Here is a 21127-nt window from a genome sequence, read left to right on the forward strand (position 1 = left end):
AGAAAGAAAAAAGGCAACAAAACAGTTGAATCGCCATGAAGGAGGTCCAGGCACCATGCACGGCCAGATCACTGAGAAAGCGCGGATGAGTTATAAGAAGAAGAAGAAACAAAAAGGATGTCTACTATAGGTTATCAACCCACTCACCAACCGAGCGCTCCTGCCCACGTCTTTCTCCCTCGGCTAGCCCCAGCAAGAGCAGTGCAAAGAGAGGAGGCCAGGCGGCAAAGATGGACACACAGAGGAAGGTTATAAGAAGGAAAAGGGGAAAGGAGGAAGAGAAGGAGGAGAGAAGGAACATCAGAAAGAAGTATAGCTCACACACACACAGGCCAAGGTGGGGTTAATGTGTCAAGGCTATGGAAGCGTTCAGAAGATGAGCAGAGACGGTGGACGCAGCAATGATGACTTCAGCGAAGAAGCTTCTGTACACATCTGAATCAAATCAATAAAGTATCCAGTGGCTGACTTTGAAATTAGCCGTGAGTGTCAGTCTTAAGATTTGAGTTGTAAACTGCCGTTCCACTGCATGGTACTTCTCAACCTAACTTAAAAAAACTTCTGATGTTAAATAGGTTGCATTTATATAACGCCTATCCAGTATGTGTGCGCTTCTCTTAGGGAAACTAACATTCATACAAAATCACACACGGTTGGCCAATGGAAGCAATTTTGGGTTAACTATCTTGCCCAAGCACACATCGACGTGTTGACTTTGGCAGGTAAGAATTAAACAAAGGGACATTCCGATTGGTCAACAGCAGTTCTACCCCCTGAGCCACAGCCACCCAATAGTCAAATAGTTCCTGGTACTTTTTGTAGTATTACCACAATAAAGGTACAAATTAAGCTGTGCCGATACTAAAATATGGATTAGTAACACTGCTGCCCACTGATTGGTCAGAAAGAACAGTCATTAGTGTGACACAGGACATTCTCTAGACACCTGAATAGAAAGCAACCAAAATGTCTCTATTGACTTGGAACCAGATTATAAAAGATAGCAGCAGGCAACAATGTGGCAGTGTATTGTAGACTCAGGAGCTGCTGTGAGTAAGGAAAGTCTTTGTTCTGGTAGGTTCGGTTGGGGTTAAGCCTTTGAGTGACACCTTGGCTGCGATTGGTTACAATGTGTTGCCACAGGGATGATATTCCAGGTTGGCTGCACATAAGTACTCTTTATGTAATTAGACTGGATTAGGTGTTGGTTGGAAGATGGTTGAGGTTGAAGAAGCAGCCAAGTTTCAGTGTCTTTGTTGCTTCCAGCCAAGGTCAGAATGCGGCCATCATGGCGGATACTCACCAGCGTGTCCCCGGAGAGGACCTCCAGCAGGGAGATCAGGTTATGTCCATCTCGAAGGTCTTCATACAGGTCTGTCACATGATGCTGCGACTGCAGGGGAAACAAAAACAGTGTCACAAGGATTCAAGATGCAGACAAAAAGAGATACCCAAATGACCCATATAGTTTAAAAAGGAAAGCTTTTCAGGAATACCAGCTGGTACATTTGTTTGAATACTCAATGAAGACGGACACAATATTAGCACTTTATTTAGATTGTCTTCTATCCAATCAACATTCTGGTTCTTTTACAAAGTTGGTTTTTTTACTTGAATTAATGGCAACAACGTTTGGTGCAGATTTTGTGAAAGCTATGTCAAATACGATGAAAGAAATCAATTTAAAGGATTGCTTCATCCCGATAAAGACAACTATTGTATCTACACCTCACCCCTTCAATCCAATTCTCATTCATCTTATTTTATGCTACTTTCTGAAAAGTCTCACTAAAACCATACTTCCACATGAAGACTTTGGCAAGCGCGCTACTCATGCAAGTCTGTACAGGTTTTAAATAGTACGGTTTTAGTGGAAATTCATTTGTTTGCGAATCAGGGAACATACAAGTTGATCAATGAGACTTGGATTATAAAGAAAGTTGTTGCTAGTGTTAAACCCCGCCCCCATTCAATTCAAATGATCAAGTTTGGGGATTTTTCCTTTCTACTGGAACCATGCGAGAACATTTTTTTTACAGGGTGAGTAATTGATACCAAATGATAATTTTGTGGATGCAGTATTTTTTGTTAACATTTTCAGATATAATAGAAGTGCTTTATATTGATGATTTAAGTGCTACCCAGCTGTGTTACAGTATATAAGTTGTAAGCAGTGCTCAGAGTGTTCTCTCCACTAGTACAGTTCTACACAGGTCAGGAATACATAGCCCTGAGCTATGTGTGTGTGACTACTACTGCCAATCCTAAATGCCAGCTGCCATCCCTGAAAAGTGATAGATGGCCATGTGGGGTAAAAAAAGTGCACTGGTGACCCACAAATCATCATAAACACAAAACAAGACAAGGACACTTAATGGATCCATGCATTCACTTTTCATAGAACTAAGGTGTGCTGTAACCAGAAAACAGATTTTAATAAAAGAGAGGGTTGGGAAAACATGTGAGGTTGGTCTCCATGCAAAGCCCCCATGACCAGACATTTATAACCTACCTCTGCCCTCTGATGCTTCGTGAAGAGGACAGCAGATGGATGAGCAATGGAGAAAGGGAAAGATTTGAAACAAAGGAGGAGAGAAGAGGAGAAGAAATAAATGACAATGAAATGACGAGCATTTGTTTGGACGAAATGTGAATTTAGCTGATTAAGATGATGGTATTAGACAGGAAGATTTAACACTTTTTATTCGTTATATGAGCAGATTGAGCTTGGCATCTGTAATGCAAGTGTGTTTGGTCATGTGCGTGAAGAAGGCGTCGGCCCTCAAATGGAATGAAAGCACATTTCTCATGCAAGTTTCAACAGCGTCTAATTTCTTGTGGCACAGTTATCCAAAGCGTACATGTGATCCTCCTTTTTGTGAAGGTAACCAACAGTGCCACCACTAGGGGTCACTGTCTACACATTGAAAACATTCTCAGGATGTGATAATATGTGGTTTGATCACATTGAATACTGAACTGTAATAGATATATTTATATTCTTGAGTTTAACATTAGTTTCACAATTATATAAAGCAGGACATTTTGGGAGTGTAAGCCATATTGCTTCCAAAACTTCTTTAAAACTATTGTAACGGTGTGTATTTCACTAACTTGGTCTATTTCTTCCTCCTCAACTCTGAAAAAGGTAGCATCAGATAGCGTATTATTTTAATATTTTGACCTTGAATTTCAGAAAACTTATTAAAGCAAACAATACTTGTCCTAATAAGGGTAAGTAAAAACGGGACATTTCTTTCAGTTGAAGATGTTGACCCGATTCAACTGTAGTGTCGTGCAAAATGTAATAATACATAGATTTAAATGCCTTATTCTTAGAATTAAAATACAATTCTCTCCAGTTTCATTCCCATCTATATTCTGAAGGGTTCGCAATAGTGGTTTGTGAATATTTCATTCATATAACATTTGATTCCAGAAACCATGGTGAAATCTGATATAGCCTGATATATGGCTGTTTGATTGAGTGATACACAGAGTTATGCAAAATGTCCTCTGTAAAAAACCTCTCATCTGTCAACATGTTTTAACCTGGCTTTATCCAGTGAACATATAACTGTTCTGGAAATGTATGCAATGAGCAAAATGGATTAGAACATGGATTGGATTAAGAACTTCTGAGAACAGAAATATTTGCCTTTTATGATTATTAGGATTTCATGTTTTATTATGATTAAATTACTTATTCGATTATTTAATTATGTTAGTAATGAACTGGGGAGGTTTCAAAGCGATGTATATAAACTATGTATGTCTTTAACTCTCTAGTGCAGGGGTGTCAAACTCAAGGCCCGGGGGCCACATTCGGCCCGCGACTTCATTTTATGTGGCCCCACAAGAGCTTGCAAAGAATATAATATGTTTATTATACGGTTACATGCTACAGAAGCACGTTGCCCATAAACTACATGTCCCACAATGCATCTCAGATATGACATTTTCCTCAGAATTTGCCTTTTTTTCTTCAAAATATCCATTTTTTCATAGAATTCCTTTTTCTCAGAATTAGATTTTTATTTCAAAATGTCACTTCTATTTATTTTTTCTCCAGAATTTGGCTTTTCTTTTTAACTCATTTTGGGACATACGCACTGAAAAGACTTGCAATTATTTGCCCTAGACATCTGCTTTCAGACGTAGTTTATTATCCGATGATAATCCAATGCAGAGGCAATGATGTAATATAATACATTATTTTATATATATGATATATTTATATATGTATTTTTATATAGTCTTAAAGTTACAACCGGCCCTTTGAGTGCAATCATAATGCTGATGTGGCCCACGATGAAATTGAGTTTGACACCCCTGCTCTAGTGTTTCCCCCCGTCGTGTGTGTACGTGTGTACTCAAGTGTCGTCTATCGTCACCCCTCAATTACTTGAGTCCCTGCTCCATGTGACCCGCCCCACTGTTACAGCTGAAAGGAAGGTGTTGTGCTACAAATTACCCTGTCTGAGTTCAAATGAGCTGTCCTGTAAACTATTCAAGGTGATAATCTTAGAGCACACATAGCTTACAGCCCCCGCCCCCCCCCCTAAAAAAACCGACTGTGATCCTCTGTCTGCAGACAGAACACTTAACATGCCTCGGTTGCGTCATCTTGTGCAACCCCTCTAAGTCAATGTTAGAAATCTGCTTGAAAACAGAGGTTTGTTCTGCTGCTGGCGTGACGTCCCACAGCATAACAAGATTTACAGGGTCAGGCAAACCACTCAGTGGCCCTTTATGGATGCACCCCACCTATAGTCATGCCCCTGTCAAACCAACCGGAAAGCCATTAAATCCGTTTAGAGGAGCGTCGGTTCATGTTCAACCAAGGAGTTAACACTTTCCTAACCAACTCTTTTTTTTGTATCTGTTGCACTTCTTAGTTAAAAGTTACATTTTTGACAAGAATATTGATGTGCTAAACTTTTTGAAAAACAAGCAATGGTCTGCTCATGTACAGTAGTATGGATTTTTTTATATATATATATGAAAACAACAATGTTGATGTTAATACTTGGGCAACTTCCCAACAGAGATCAACAGAGCTGCATGGAAAGCTTGGTGGAAACATAATGACAAACCTTTTTGATAATCAATAAGCGATAACGTTTCTTTTAAGCAAAAAAGGTAACAAATCTGTTTCCAGACTCTCAAATATGACAATTTTTTTGTTTTTTTTGTTTTTTTCTTCTGCATCATCTTAAACTGAATACATTTTGGTGTCGGACTTATAAATCAAGACATTTGAAGACATCACCTTGAATTGTTTTGGCCTACTTTTTGCTATTTTATTAATCGTCAAACTACTTAATAGTTTCAGCCTATATTTCCCACGCTTCAATGCGTGCCTGTCATTTAAGGCCGGATATAACGCAGGTAGCCAATCAGACCCAGAAGTCTGTGCAGCACATGTGCTACCGTTGGCCTTACCCACCGCTGGCTCCGGGCCCATACCAGAATTTGCCTTTACAGAAGAAGCTAAGTGAGTCCAGATGTCTGTGACTCACCCTCCAAAATTCACATATAAAAAAGAGGGGAGTCTACAGTGTGTTCTCAAACTGTGGTAGCTAAAGAAAATAGCACTGCACACTCATGGAAAGGAAAACACTCTTTGTGCTTCTTTTTCCCTTTTAAAAACAAAACAATGAATGGCCCTGTGTCTGTAATACAGAAATAATGTGGAAGCAGGGCTGTTAATGCATTGCTGCCAACAGGAGTTTCCTGGATATTTATACCTCTCTGTGGGAGGGGTATTGTGTTCCGGGGGTTCATTTTTCACTCCTAATGAGAAACTTCAGATGAAGAATATGGCCTGTTTGACTTTACCCCATCCTGACCTGTTTACTTCTATGAAACGTTGATGCATTGGAGGGCTTTCAGGTCTAGTTATAGACTTGGGAGTGAGGTAGGTGAGAGTGGACGACCGCTGATGGACGGTTTACACAGGCGGTCAGCTGGTGACAGACTGGACTTCTGGTAAGCCTCCCCATCACAGCGCACTATAGAGGCCGAGTGTGAGGCGATACATGACCAGCTAATGTGTGTTTATGTGAGAGGAGGCAGAGGTGTTGGAAATAACTTACAATTTGCAAAGTGGGATGGATTGCATTTTAGATCATTATGGCCTGTCACTTAATTTACACCATGACATAACATTGTATTCTGGTAATTTAATGAGACAACTACGGTAGCCCTGGGAGGCTAGTGTTTTTCTTCTTTTTATTTTCTGGTGATCTCAGTCTACAATTGTTTCTACGTCTGATGAAAATAGTTTTCTCTCCTGTGTTTATGACTTAAGAACAGGTGTTCTTCTGAAACACATTTTTCCATGAGGTTCATTTTACATTCTTTTTTTCCGGTTATATTTGTGAAGCAGGCGGGGAAAAAAGTTGTGCAAAGTGAGATAAAGTGTTTGTATGCTTTAATGTTCCATGGTATTTTCTCATAATTAAAAAAATGTGGCTTAAAGAAAATAAGCTTTGGCAAGTTAATAAAAAATAAAAATGTGTAACTGTTTGTTGTTGTAATACTCATGTTGTCCAAAGGAGGCTGAAGTGCACCACTACACAATGTTCGAAATAAGATTCCAATGATGTTTTTTATTTTGACTTTATACAAAATATTTATATAATGTGCTTTACAAGTAAAGTAACATTATTGTTACGTCTTCTTTTGGCTAGAAAAAAAATATATTTTTTTAGTAGTTTAGTAGAACAGGGGATAATGGTACACTGCCTCTTGTGGCCGAAAAAGGGTTACAACAACATTGCCAAAAAAAACCATCTGATGCTAAAAAAAAAGTTTCACCTGTTATCTTGGCTTAAAAAATACAATTATTAAAGATTCTTCTAGCAAAACCTTTTTCCACCTGTTATCCCCAATGTTAAACACAAGAGAAAACATTTTCTTCAGACTTAAAACATGTATCATAAGCTAGCTTATGCATCATTACTTCCAACCAGATCTAAAACTGAAGTGATACAAAATATAAATAATACATCTATGTTGTTCTGTTAGAGGTTCTCAGTTCCTTTTACCGAAGGAAGGTGTGACAAGGGCCGATGAAGAACCCAATGAGGTACATTCATGGGAGTATCTGAATCACAGAGAGTATAAACAAATAATTGTTTTCCCTTTCGGTAATATTGAGAGATAGGCCCTTTGTGGCAGAGGTCTAGGTCTCCAATGTCCCTTCCCGTTTTGTGCATAGTGTGACTTGTCTGCGTTAAAATAAAAATGTAGCATGACATTGTAGGCCTTTAAAGTACCATAAGAAACAGCAACAATCAGGAACAGGCCTTACCTTTATCAAGTGCTTGTTGACCCATTTAGTGAAGGTCTTTTTCTGTACTCGATCTCGTTCATCTGCAAAATAGACAAACCATCGTTAATCATCAGACATTTAAGAAAACATTTAAAAACAGGTGCTAAGGTTTTGTTGCAACTCAAAAAGACCAGCAAATGATGGATGTACAGCTCATGCATGTGACATAGCATCAGCAAAGGAAAGCCCTAAAATGCCAGACTTGTTTGATTTCTGTAGGACAAAAGGATTCGTCACGGGGTGAAAGTATGTGTCCTGACTGTGCATGCCTGATACTGATTCAGACCACATCAGAGAACATTCATCGTGGGAAGATGCGTCGTTATTGTCAAGGACACGTTGTAATAGCATTGTCGCGTCTCGCTTTATGACACTGCTGCCGACTGTGCTCTTGGGCAGAAAACTTAATTAAAGGATTCCATCTTATGGGCCAACATTTGATTGAGGTCCGAAGATCCCGGCAAAATGATCCCAAGACTTGTCTTAACTATTAGAGAGTGCAATTCGCCAACAAGAAAGAACAAGACCTTGGCAAGGAGCACACCTACTAAGAAAACAAACCTGCACACGCCATGTTCCCATTGGAGATCAGTCAAAAACCACAAGGTGTGGCAACACTTATTATGAACAGACTGTCTGCTTAGTCTGTTTTCAGCCATGCAAACAAAATCTGCAATTATTTAATAGACAAACAATAATCAACGTGGACTCTATAAAAACCTTTGACAAACGTTTCAACTACTTTCTGACATCCTGCAAATCAAACGATAAATAAATTATTCTGAAACAGATTATCTGTTGCTTCCCTAATGTGTTTTTACTGACCTATCCACCTTAACTGACTCACATAGCAAATTATTTCATTCACATCCGGCCGTAATAAAGTATGAATGCCAACACAAAGTCCTCTGTCTTATCAGTTTGAAAGGAGCCGGATAACTCATCGTGACACACCCAGCTATGAAAAGCAAAGAGCTGTGATTCAACCAAATCGGCGCCCAGAGGCTACGTTGGCTTTCTCAGGAGGGTGTTAGCAACCACTTCTGCAAATCTGTTATGGGACTACGTTTCCATGGAAACCATACATAGACACAGCAGACCTTTAACCTCCTCATTTATCATTCAAACAGGGGGGGGGGGTGCTTTACTATGTGGTCCTACTTCCTGCCAAAGGAAGAGTGGAAGCGTTATGATTGGCGACACACACTCGGAGCAGGCCGAAGACAAAGTGGTTTCCCAGAGGAGTTTCACGTTGACCTGCTGCGTCCCTGCAGTCTGTTCACGCCACGTTACCCAGTCCTGTTCTGTTCGTGGACTCGTTGCTTTTTGTAGGTGAAGGCTATGTGAGGTTATCGAGGCTGAACTTCATGTATCAAGTGTCACCACACAAACAGGTTTCACTGATGTGTGGAGCTTATATTCCAAAACAGCAAACAGGTCATCACCAGTAGTGGAAAGTACTGTAGCTAGGTAGGTACACTTATTTAGATACTGCACTCAAGTTTAACAGTTTAAGGTACTTGGGTATTTCCATTTTATGCTGCTCTATATTTTTGATAGAATTATTAGTACTTTTGACTGACTTGATTTCAGTTATGACTTACTTTGCGGATTAAGATTTTACAATCAAAATATATGATTAACCTATAATACAATATGATTAAATATTAGCATTAACATAAAACTATTCTGATATTGTTACTTTTTTTTAAAACCCCGATTCCGGACACTATTTAACATTTGACAAAAGTGATTAGGCTGGTAAGAGGAAACACACAAAAACCATGTCTGATTTAGAGTGTGTTAAAGACTGTACAGTACCAATGCATGGTCAAACAAGACATTAATAGGGGAAAAAGAGGAACGGATTAATGCAAGAAAAAAAAGGAAGATATCATTCATTCTTACACACCAGTTATCCTGGATACATCACAGCTACAGGCAACTGGACTGTAGCTTTGCTGACTCAACCCAAAACACATGTACTGTATGCTACACAACAATAAGTGTGAATGGGCTTTGCTGACCAATACGAAAAGAGGAAGCTGCTGATGCATTAGAAAAGGGGAGTATCTTTTAAGTCACAGAGTTGAGAACCACTAGACAGTACAGTCCAATCAGAAAATAAACGTATGTCTGTCATGTTCATTTTTAGATTACTAGAATATCTAAAACCATCCAAACACACTTGTGACATCACCAAACCAACCATTGCATTTCAAATCAGACAGATAGACTTACTGATGTATATACCACTGCATTATACAAGTCACTAACCAGTCAGCACTCATTATATTGAAGTCTTCAAGCTCTTTAAGCTTGTCCAACGCTTTAATGACATTACACTCCCTTCATGGAAAAACCCTTCATTCGTGCCCAGCGGCATCCCGCACATGCACGATCAAATGGATCAAGATCAAGACTTGGAGTCAAGCTATTTTCCGTACACTTTTACCTTTCCTGCCGTCCGTTGCCTTCAGCATCCCCTGGTAATACCCCTCCTCTGAGGACGTCCTCTCTCTGTCCATGCTACCAGAGGAGACATTCCTGTACCTCTGCTGCTGAGAGTTCATTGTCACCGTTTGTCAGAATAAAAATCTTTAAAAATTAAAAATATCCTTGGTGAAGTTTCCCCCCCTCGATATCAGCTTCTGCTTCTCTGGCGTCTATCTGTCCCTCTGGCACGTCGGCCCGTCAGAGCAATCCTGTGGCCACAATCCACTCCCACAAACCTATGATTTCCCTCGCCTTCAAACTCCTCACTCCCTCTTATGTTTTTTTTTCCCTCTCTCCCTCTCCTCTCTTCTCCCGCTCACTCTATCCCTTTCCTAGGATATGGTGCCTGTGGGCTATGAAGTCTGGGCCTGTCCATGTGTGTGTTGAGCGAGTGTGTATTTAGTGGTGCTAGTGTTCTGAGGACAGGGTGGGCGGGGCTCCGAACACACCCCTTCCTCATGCAGCTTCAGAGGTGAGGTGTGGTAACCTGCATGTGCTATCACATAAGGAACAAAACTCACACAAGCTGAGGGAGTCAGTAGGGATTGTAAAAACATCTTTGAAAGGCGTGTGCAGATATTTTCTCTACTTGTTACACTGAATTGAACTTCAATGAGTAACTTCCAATGTATGCCTAAAGGTAGTTATCCAACAAGAGCCCAACAAACAACAAGGTTCAAAGTTTCACTCATTTATAGCCAAAAGCTACGTCCCCCAGGGTCATTACTTATTCACTGCATTCCTCTGACATTTAACATTAGTTACTCACTGTGACGAAAACAGGAAGAGAGAAGATGTGGAGGAGATACACTGGGAAGGGCTGCTAGTGATGCATGACCACACCCTGAACACCAAGAGTCTCTGTTTATAACTCTGTTTGAGCATGATCTTTCATGCACCCATTGAAGCACCATGACTGTGATTCATTGCCTTTGTCACTTTTTCATTTCAGAATTATTTCTAGTTTATAACATCTGTTGGCCTTAGATGACCGTTGTTGACCAACTTTAATGACCGTTTTGGATACAATGTTTTTGTCCAGCCAATTCTCAGCGGAACTTCACTTCCGGGTCTCTAATCCTAACAAAGTGCTTCACTTCCTGCTATCCATTCGATGTTGCCAAGGAAGTGCAAGCAGATGGTGTTTAGAACGGCAAATACAGTACAACACGCATTACTTATATCCACACAGATGCTTTTCTCAATGAAAAAGCATATTTCTAAGATCACATCCTTGAAACCACATCATTTCCCACAAGTGATATATTTGCATTAAGAAGAAATAGAAGTTTTGACTACTTAATAAGTTGTTAAAGGTCCCATGATGTTCAGCGGAACATCAGTGATTATGTGTTACAATGGCGTTAGCAACCAGAAAATGACACCAGTGAGGACAAACAGATGAGCATGTTGCGTGGGGTCTGGGTGCCGTGTTGGCGGCACGTTGCGGGGCTCGCTGCTGGAGCGGACAGTGTGAGCTGGATTACTGGTGTTGTTTCCTGGTTGCTGCGTGGGGTCTGCGGGACAGCGGGACACGGCCCGTGCTCGGCCGGAGCACGCACACACACACACACACACACACACACACACACACACACACACACACACACACACACACACACACACACACACACACACACACACACACACACACACACACACACACACACACCCGCCGCCTGGCTGTGGGTCTGTGTGTGTGCTCGGACCGGGCCGGGCCGGGCCTCGCCGTGTCCCGCTGTCTCAGGCTGAGTCCAGGCTGTGAAATCCGCGGAGCTGCAGCTGAGAAAAATAAGGCGGGCTGAGTGTGTGTGTGTGTGTGAGGAGCTCCGCGGATTGGTCCATTTGGATCGTCGTTACGTCACTTGGTTCCCGGAAGGAAAAAAAGGGAAAAAGAAAATCTCCAACGAGGCGTTCTGGGGCAGCATAGGCGTCTTTTCTGTGTTAGAGTTTTACTCGCTACAGGGTGTACTTTGAGGGTTTGTGACTCTGCAGACCGTTTACATGCAGACAAAGATATATAACACACAAGGGGCATGACATGGGTCCTTTAAATTCAAATGACGAGAAGGTATTTTGGCAGTTTGATCAGCCACATTTCTGTTAAAGCAACCCCAAGTATCTTTTGTTAGACTGCGAACCTGCAGCAACAAGTTAAAAAATGTAGCGCAAGACAAGCACAGGTAAAACAGTATGTAAAATGACTCAGATTAAAACAGCAATGTATGGATAAAGTGAGCTTAAATGAGCTAAAATTAGCCACCAAAAGCTTGGCTGTAGCAGCATGGTACATCTTCATTGCTAATGAGGCACTTGTCTTTTTGTAAAAGAACATTGTGTTATTTTAAAAGTTATTCGTCTACAAAGTTTGCGGCCTTTACGCTAAGTCTTTCCATAATGGACCCCTATATGACTTATACAGTACATGTTGACAGCTAGGCTTTAGGGCAAGGTGTGTTCTACCCCTACCAAATACTGCCCCCCACCACTAGTGATATCATTTCATCAGGCATCCAAAACCCATTTTTGCTTGCAGTGGCTGGGTGTTGAACATGACCTGTATGAACATGAAGGCACTTCATGTCCCTGTGGGTGTATGAGAGTGTTGACTCATATCAAGCCACGTTAGCACATTTTGAAGACACACCTTGATAGCTCCATTCAATGTCTAGGCAAGTTAAGGAATTAAGGAGTGGTATGTGGGTAGGCAATTAATTCAGGAAAAAGGAAAGGAATCAAAGCAAATACAACACATATCGTCACGAAAAGAAAAGCATTCATTTATCCCTACATCCTGAATTTATACGTGGGGCAATTTGATCCAAATAATTGTAGCATATCAGGATTTGCAGAATGAGAACGGCAACAGTCTAAAGGGATTCTCTAACACGTTTTTCATTGAGGACATGAGGGTGTCATGTAATTGAATCAAACAGAATACCAATGGTTTTCCAGGTTACCTGAGATGTGGAAGCAACAGTACACAGTAACTGAGAAGTCAGTGACGTTTGGGTGAACATGTTCTGACACCTACCAGAGCTGGATTTCTAAACATCATGGGAAACACTAGAAGGGGACCCGAGTTGGACGGATGCAGAAATGTGGAACATCTTAGTCAAGAGATCTTTCCACCCAAAAGGAGACATATCATTAAGGTCTCAGCATGCTTATTTCACCGACTCCTCATCTGGCTTCATCAAAACCAGATGGGGCTTTTTATGTGAGCGGAGAGAGCGCTTAGTGAAAGTAAGAGTAGAACGGTTTTTTCATTTTTCTTCTTAATTACAAGTTCAAGCATTGAGGATATTTCATGATGGAAGTGACAAGGAAATTGGGTTTGTTGATCTTGCAATACTTTGAGGACATTTTGACTGATACAATGGACTGCATTTGCCGATTCAACATGCATTACTGCTCAATAGGATTGTTCAGATGAAGGTTGGGTTTGGGAACTCGTAGCATTGTTTTATGGAGCCTTATTGTCCATATCCCCACTCTATAGACACATTGGTTTGTCTGTTCATACTTATAGCAATGTTAGTTGGTTGCTAGATCAATCCAAGAATCTACCAAGTCTTCACACTTTTTCTTCTACAGTACTACCATGATCAGGTAACGCTTTTCGATCAGTCCGATACGTTGGTTTAATACACAATTCACCCATTTGTTTGTGGACTATGGTTTTGAAGCCTTGAGTTTTGCCACACAAACAAAACCCGAAACAGAGAGGGAGTAGGCTATACTGTACCAAGATGTTTCAATAACTTGTGTGAACTCAAGATACATATATTGTGACAAAAACAATGGTCAAAACTAGACTGTGGTAGCATCTTGTGAATCAGAAGGTAACCACACCATATGTTAGTCTATATGAGAGCATTATTTACTAAATGAACCTCATGTTGTATTGAAGAACATTTGAAACTAGGGATTGAGACCATAAAGTAATCAGGAAAATGTTGACTTAGGAAATGAATCAAATGAGAAGTAGGGTCATTTTGTCCTAGAGTTCTATAGAATCAGAGTTATTTTTGCAAACAATGGAGTTGCGTTTCTAATACCTGCAAAACTAAAGACACTTCCATTAGTGTCAGCTGTATGTTGTGTGTGAAACTAGTAGATGCTTACACACTTTATTAAAACACTACGATGCATGGTAGACAGAGCAAACCATGTGTTAGCAATGTGGTTGTGAGCATGATATGTTGCTGATGTTAGCATTCAACTCGAGCCCTGCGGTCCATAAACCCAACCGAACGCAGTCAGAATCGTAGGTGTAGAAATGTTAATCTCGTTACCAAACAAACACTGCGCCATTGTGAGGATGGTTCGGTATCATTTCCATAAACAAATCTGACCATAATGGGTTGGTTCCTTCCAACACCAGCACCTGTGGCTCAAAAACCACATTCCCAATATAACTTTTGCTTTTCTTTTTTTTTCAAACAGAGTATTCATACTAGTGTCTAAAAGTAATCTGATATATGAAATGTGTGTTTTTAATTTTTTTGAATGACATGATTTTTACCAACTTGTTTAGTATTACCATTATTGTAGTAAAGGTACAGTAAGAGAACATCTTAAAACAAATAACAGAACTTTCACAAATAATAGGGATCTGGCTAAAACAAATCTTTAACTCTTTAACTTGATCTTTTGGCATCAATGTGTTTAAATCAAACCACAGCTGAACAAAGCACACCGAGTTGTGCAACAGTCTGCCTCTAATACCTACAAACACATGGTCGAGCCTGCAGCCATTTACGGCTTGAACCACATGCATCTAGTGGGAGGCTATTCACACACAAAGCAAACAGATTACACGATAAAAGAACTCTGACAATATGTCATTATGGTTTTTGAAAGTGCTGAAATGAAGAGGAATTTCAAGAGTTTGCACAGAGGGAGCGTGGACAACATCTCCCATTGTATAGGATGATAAAGAGTATTTGCTCTACCCATCTTCTTCATTGTTCTACCCTTTCTTAAACCCCTTAGTCTTTCATATGTACTTCAGGTGAAAGTGGGAGCATTCCACTGCAGTATGGAGCCGCCACACCCCACAGGGGAAAGGAATGTTGATAAAACAGTTTCAACACACCCTGAATTATCACTTCAGTTGTTCAGGAGGAGGAGGAGGAGGAGGAGGAGGAGGAGGAGGAGGAGGAGGCCGGTTAGCTGCTACCTAAATCACGGCTTATGGCGGATCAGATTTCAGCTTAGCATACAAAGCCAGCCAAGCAAATAAAAACACAGCCTTACAACATGTAGGGAGAGATCCTCGACTGGTCCTTCTGAAGAAGATCAACAGTAGTATTATGTGCTCAGTATATAACTCAAACTCTGTGGCATGTCAGTCACCAATCTTAAGGAGGTGCATCTTAATATTTTCCACGCCAAATTTGTATAACCGATGGGAAACACATTGTATGAATTCGATTGGACATGCATGATTATATGATGTTGAATGGTTTTATTTATAACGCAACATCGTATGTTATAACCTCTTCATATTAAAAATAACAATATTTTTCTAGAACAGTAGGGGAAAAAAAGTAGAACAGTGTAAGCAGAAAGTACCTCAACATACACTTCATTAGGTACTTTGTTGAATCCCACCACTGCTGTACCATTGATACCATCATAACTTCAGAAAGTATACTACTGACGTCCTATCACTCTCTAAAGTAACATTGGTCTGCAATGTAGATGTTTTGAATGTTTCTCTTATCCTATTCATCCTAACATTTCTTAGATAAAACGTCACCCTATCAGTAAATGTACATCCTGCGTTTAAAGTTGAGCATAAAGATAATGCTGCCCATTATGACCATGTCATATGTTTTAGCTACTCATTTATAAAAAGACCAACAATGAGGTTATGGCTGAAAATAATAAAAACAAGTTTAGTACCTTTAGTTTTAGAGGATAAGAAAGGTTGAGTTGGAGAGAGAAAAGATGGATGGTTCATTATTCCATACATTTGACCAATTCAAATCTCACTTTTGTTAAAACCCTGCTCATAAAACAGCTCTTACAATTCAGATGTTCATTATTTTCTAGTATAGTACATTCAAAAAAACGTTTTTTGCAATGCTTGTCTTCCTCAAACTTAGTGTCTGTTATGCAATTGTCGCCAAACTGTCAATAATGTATCGGCCATAGCTTTGTTTTCAGAAATGTGCATTATAATGTACATTTACCATTATCAGACGTTATGTTTTTGGACAAAATAAAGTATACTTGTATCCTAGTTTTTTTTTTAAATAATTTGACATCAAGGATTGATTGAAGCTAATTGACTTCCTGAAATTAAACCATGAAAGGCAGCCTGTTATTCAGTCAAGCAAAGCTATGCACTGAGCTGAGGCAATGTTATTAAATATAAATGTGTTAAATTAGCCGTGTTAAATAAACCAGATTAATTAATCTTCTTTAGATCTTCGTTTTTTCATTCATATTTGACTTATTTATAATTCTAAGATGTTGACATTTGGATAAATAATGCAGATGTATGCTTATCGTGCTGACACAAAAGTCCCTAAACATTCAATCTATTCACAGCCATGAGTGAGTCATATCTGTGCCATGATGCATCGTCCAGTTTGAATCCAAAGTGATCTCCAGCCTGTCGGCAGACATCAGATAATGTTGTCAGGATTAGATCCAATGATGAAGCTGCAGACCCAGTTGAACCCAGACTCAACAGGCTTCAGGATTAGATCCGCGGCAGCTGAGATTTAAAAATAGCTGCGCTCTGAGCTTCAGAAAGGTCTGCGGAAAGCACATCTGGTATAAAGTTGGTCGCTAATGTTTAAAGTGGTGGATTCGAATGCAACAGGGCAACGGGGAAATAGCTGATGTAGTTTTAACGGCACAGAGGATAATATGTAAATGAGAAATTGCTCCCTCTGCAGGTCACTTGGCTTAGAACAGAGATTACAGTCAATTTAACTTTAATATGCCCAAAGGTAAGTTTAAGAGTGAGTCATTTAAAAGACAGTAAACTGTTTTCTTTTAATAAGGGCAGAGGATGTAACAAAATCTTAGCAGTTCACAAAGTGGACTGCCTGAATAAAGTGTAAGTAGGCAAATGGAGGTTTTAAGACCATACTGTGTGTTTTCAGAGATGATCAAATAAATCAAATTGCCATGATGGTGTAGGGCTGCTCAATTCATCGTATTTTAATCGTGATTATGATTATGGCTTGCAACGATTACGAAAACAACGTAATCAAAATAAAACGATTATTTTTCTATTACTATTATTACTTTTTTTTGGTTTTTCAGTTGAATTATACTTAAAGTTCAGGGTAATCTACTGTTAAAAACATACTGTTCATGTGTTTTTCTCCAATAAATTGATGTTTTCAAAGTCAATGAATAATCGCATTTAATAATCGCAATTACAATTATTGACCCAAATAATCGAGATCATGATTGTTGCCATAATCGAGCAGCCCTATGAGGGTTGTTGTTTTGCCTGCTTCACTCCAGTGAAAAATACTAGACTCAAAACATGTAATATCCATGTTGATGATCATGATCAAACTATTAACAATTGAGTTGTCAATACAGTTTCTGTAATTTACTTATCAATAACTTAAGTGTTTTAGCTCCACACTAAACAAAATGAATCAATAAATCGATGATAAGTTAAAGCAACATTTATATTTTCTCTTTAGAAGATGTCAATAAATGTTATCACTGAATTTAAGAAGAGAAATAATCTGTGTCACTAACAACAGTGAACATTGTGCTGCTTCAAAAAGATGGAATTGTCTCAAACTGTTAGAATAAACTATTACGAATATAAAACCTTATGATTAACTGATATTGTAGGTTCCTCTTTTCTTTTATCTTCTATTAATTCAATATTTTGTCATGTGGTAATTCCAAGTAACCATCTAAATGTGGAAAAAGAGGAAATTGAGGGATGTTTCCCTGACAACAGCTCAAGAAACATACTGTGACTGACTCTTACTCATGGCTGTATGTTAGACCCACAGACAGGTGAGTCTCCCCTAACTGAGCGATTTCAAGTGGAAAGGAAACCTCCGTCGTCCAGCCAACAGATCACTGTACCAATATCAGAAAGGAATACACGGTTTTCACCACTAGATGGAGTCAGATCATAACCACTCCCAAACTTGTTACATTACTGCTGCAACTATAGAGCAATAAACTATGAACAAATACTTAATAATTTTCACTAACAAATACATAGTTTTCTCCCAATATATATACTATAGTAATCTAAATAAAAGTCCATTTGTAATGGGACCTAATGGGAAATGTGCAATGACACACATATAACACCCTGGTCAATAGAAAGCTTTCCTCCTAAAATTAACCAACAGCACAATCAACACATACAACACTGTAAACAAGACTTCAAAAATAAAACTCATACATTGAAACAAAATATAAGGTAGTCAGGATATTCAGTAACATAAAAAAAACACATTTCAGAAACTGGACTACTAATATACTAAAATGATGTACAAAGTAAAGTTATTGGTTACATTACCCCACTGCTATTCCATTGATACTATCATAACTTAAGAAAGTTATTTTTAACACACTGATATCAGGCTTTAAGTAAACATTATAGAATTCTGACATATAGATTGTTTAATAGTTATCCTATATTATCCCCATCCTAACATTTCTGAGATAAAACTGGTCACTATCAGTGTTTACATCCTGCTTCTAAACTAGTTCATAAAGATAATGCTGCCCATAAAGACCCCTATATATGTTTTTGTTGTTAATTTACAACAAGACAAAAACATGAGGTTTGAGCCTGGAACTATAACATGTTCTAAGCTTTGTGTATGACACCTTTCCTGCAACTTGTAGCTTATCTAACGGAATTAATTCCTTAGAAAATACTCACACTTTGTATTATCTCTAGACATGTTACCACTCCTCAGAGCTTGACGGTTCCGATAGTTACGTCGCCTCCCCCATCATAACTCAAGGGTACCAAAGCGCTAATTCATGGTTGTGATGGATGCATTGCGTGAGATGTATCTTCACTTTCCTCTGATGTTAATATGGAATTTTGTTTTTACAGCAGCAGCTTGAGGCACATTCTTTTTGCATTTGTTCTCTATTACACAACTTTCAAAGGACAAAAGCTTTATGACTTAGGACCCAACCACAACATCTGTATCGTCTTCAGTCTTCTGTGTCACTGCTTTTCTTAACCCATTTTCTTTAATAATTTGTTTACTGAAATACTAGAATAAGACAAAGTATATTCACAAAAAACTGCCAAGTTTCTCTGTGCAGGGCTCTGGTAGTAACAACCAAGTGGCCTCCTGAACAAACTGACCCCATTGGCCCCCACCCAGTCCATACACTACATCAGGTCCCTGCACTCACCTGCACAACACATCTTGCTGTACAGATATCAAGATCAACCTATAATCTAAATATCTGCTTCTTTCTCCATATGAGCCCATCTCTTACGGCCCGTCCACACTACAGCTTCGACAGCTTCAAAAACGGTTTCCAACGCGTCTGCCCATTCACTTTGAATGTGGTGACGTCACTTTTCGCCGAACTGCATTGTGGGAAGCAGAGCGGAGCTTTCCTGGCGTTTCCGGCTGCAAAAGTTGAGCAATGTTCAACTTTTGAAGCTTCTGAAGCTTTCGGTGGAGGCGTCAGCCAATCAAATTATATGCCAGTACAAGCTCTAGCCAATCAAACCGCTGCTTGTGTGTCAGGGGCGGGAGATTCATGTGATTGGTTGTTGGTCGAGCTTCAGACACGCCCAGCTCCAAGCTTTTTTTGAAGCTGTAGTGTGGACGGGCCGTTACAGATAATTCCCTCGCTCATGACCCCATAATCCTGCAATTGTGAGCAAGACCACCCAGTAGCCCCCTGTGATCCAAACATACCGCTCCAGCTGGTGTGAGGGGGGTTAAAAAGGAAACAGGAAGCACTTTCTGAAAAATGAGAGATGTACTGATGGCCATGCAGCGCTACTCTTTGATGGGCAAGACCAAAGATAATCGACAATTCAAAAAAATATTCTGAATATGTTTGAGTCCAATAAAACCAAAAATCTATAAACCCTGACTTCTAAGATCAAGTAATGATTTGATGTGTGGTCAAAGGAGCAGTCTTCTCAAGTCAACTTGAGCACGTGACAATTTATGACAGGGCACAGCTGAGCTCTTCCTCGGTCACTTTTGAAAGAGAAAGTGACATACATATGCTGTGTTCTCTCCTTACCGGATGCTCTCTGATCTTTTTACATGTTGCAATGACCACCATCACTCACTGAACAGCATTTTTGGATGAATTGCTTCGACGATTATTTTAAGACTGCACCAATTGAGCCTGAAATTAAATGTAATTGCTATCCTATCCGTGTTAGCTTAAAATGGATATAGCTGCAATTAAAACATTACATTTGAGAAATTCACTAATGTTGATAGCAAACAAAAAAGAAAACCTGCCTGAAAAGAATCAGGTAAAACTGAAGTGCTGTCTCAAATGCCTGTCCGTTTTAATATTATTGAGTCAACCTTATTCAGTTGTTTTAAGTGTTATCTTAGTCACACTAGACACATAATGAAGCACTTCACCTCATGTAAGATGTACAATTAAAGGGAGTAGTAAATGACTACATTGACATTTAAGGAAATCAAGTCTTTAATTTCTTTGGGAGAGCCAGATAAGAAGAGTGACTCTCCTCTCTGTCCGGTCAATAGGAATCTACTGCCAGCAACCTGTTAGCTTAGCTTCACATAAAAACAGGGCATAACAGCTAGCCCTTAACTCCCAAGTTAACCAAAACAGAATTTCTAAAGCCAAACATTTTTACATTTATCGTATTTGTATAATCCATTCTGCATTTTCCAGAGGAACATGTGCAGATACATTATTTAGCCAGGCACAATAAATGCTGGCCACGTTTTTGTTTTCTTTGGACAGTGCGAGGCTAGCTGTTTCACCTTTGTTCCAGTCTGTATGCTAACCTAAGCTAACCGGCTGTAGCTTCATGTTGAACTGACAGATATGAGAGTGGTATTAATCTTTTGCTATCTCCCTCTTAGCAAGAAAGTGAATCAGTACATTTCCCAAAATGTCAAACTATTGCTTTAATTTTAGATAAATGTTTGGAAATGTTTGTACCAAAACTGTACTGAAGTCAGAAATCCGTGCCAGCAATAACTGAACAGAAATAACAAATTGTTCCTAAAGGAAAACTGTACTGAGGCAGGGCCTGAAGAAATACTGAGTCATGAAAAATGACTCGGGACACTTTAAACATAA

At 39.4% G+C, this 21127-nt stretch overlaps 1 protein-coding gene across 7 annotated transcripts in view; it reads right to left on the reverse strand.

Moving 5' to 3' along the window:
• LOC117461602 (plectin-like) overlaps positions 1-21127 on the reverse strand; it is a 161761-nt gene that overhangs the window by 37607 nt on the left and 103027 nt on the right. For 3 of the 7 annotated variants that reach the window (XM_034103548.2, XM_071205808.1, XM_034103547.2), the window contains 2 exons: positions 7319-7380; positions 1304-1393 (listed from right to left, as the gene is read on the reverse strand). In XM_034103548.2, coding sequence (XP_033959439.1) covers positions 1304-1393; positions 7319-7380 — 152 coding nt within the window. Of the gene's footprint in view, positions 1-147; positions 184-1303; positions 1394-2512; positions 2528-7318; positions 7381-9794; positions 9952-21127 lie in introns of those variants that run through there. The other 4 variants (XM_034103544.2, XM_034103543.2, XM_034103545.2 and 1 more) reach the window with 3 other exon arrangements.

Source organism: Pseudochaenichthys georgianus, chromosome 16 (genome assembly GCF_902827115.2).
Source record: "Pseudochaenichthys georgianus chromosome 16, fPseGeo1.2, whole genome shotgun sequence".
NCBI classification, from domain to species: Eukaryota; Metazoa; Chordata; class Actinopteri; order Perciformes; family Channichthyidae; genus Pseudochaenichthys; species Pseudochaenichthys georgianus.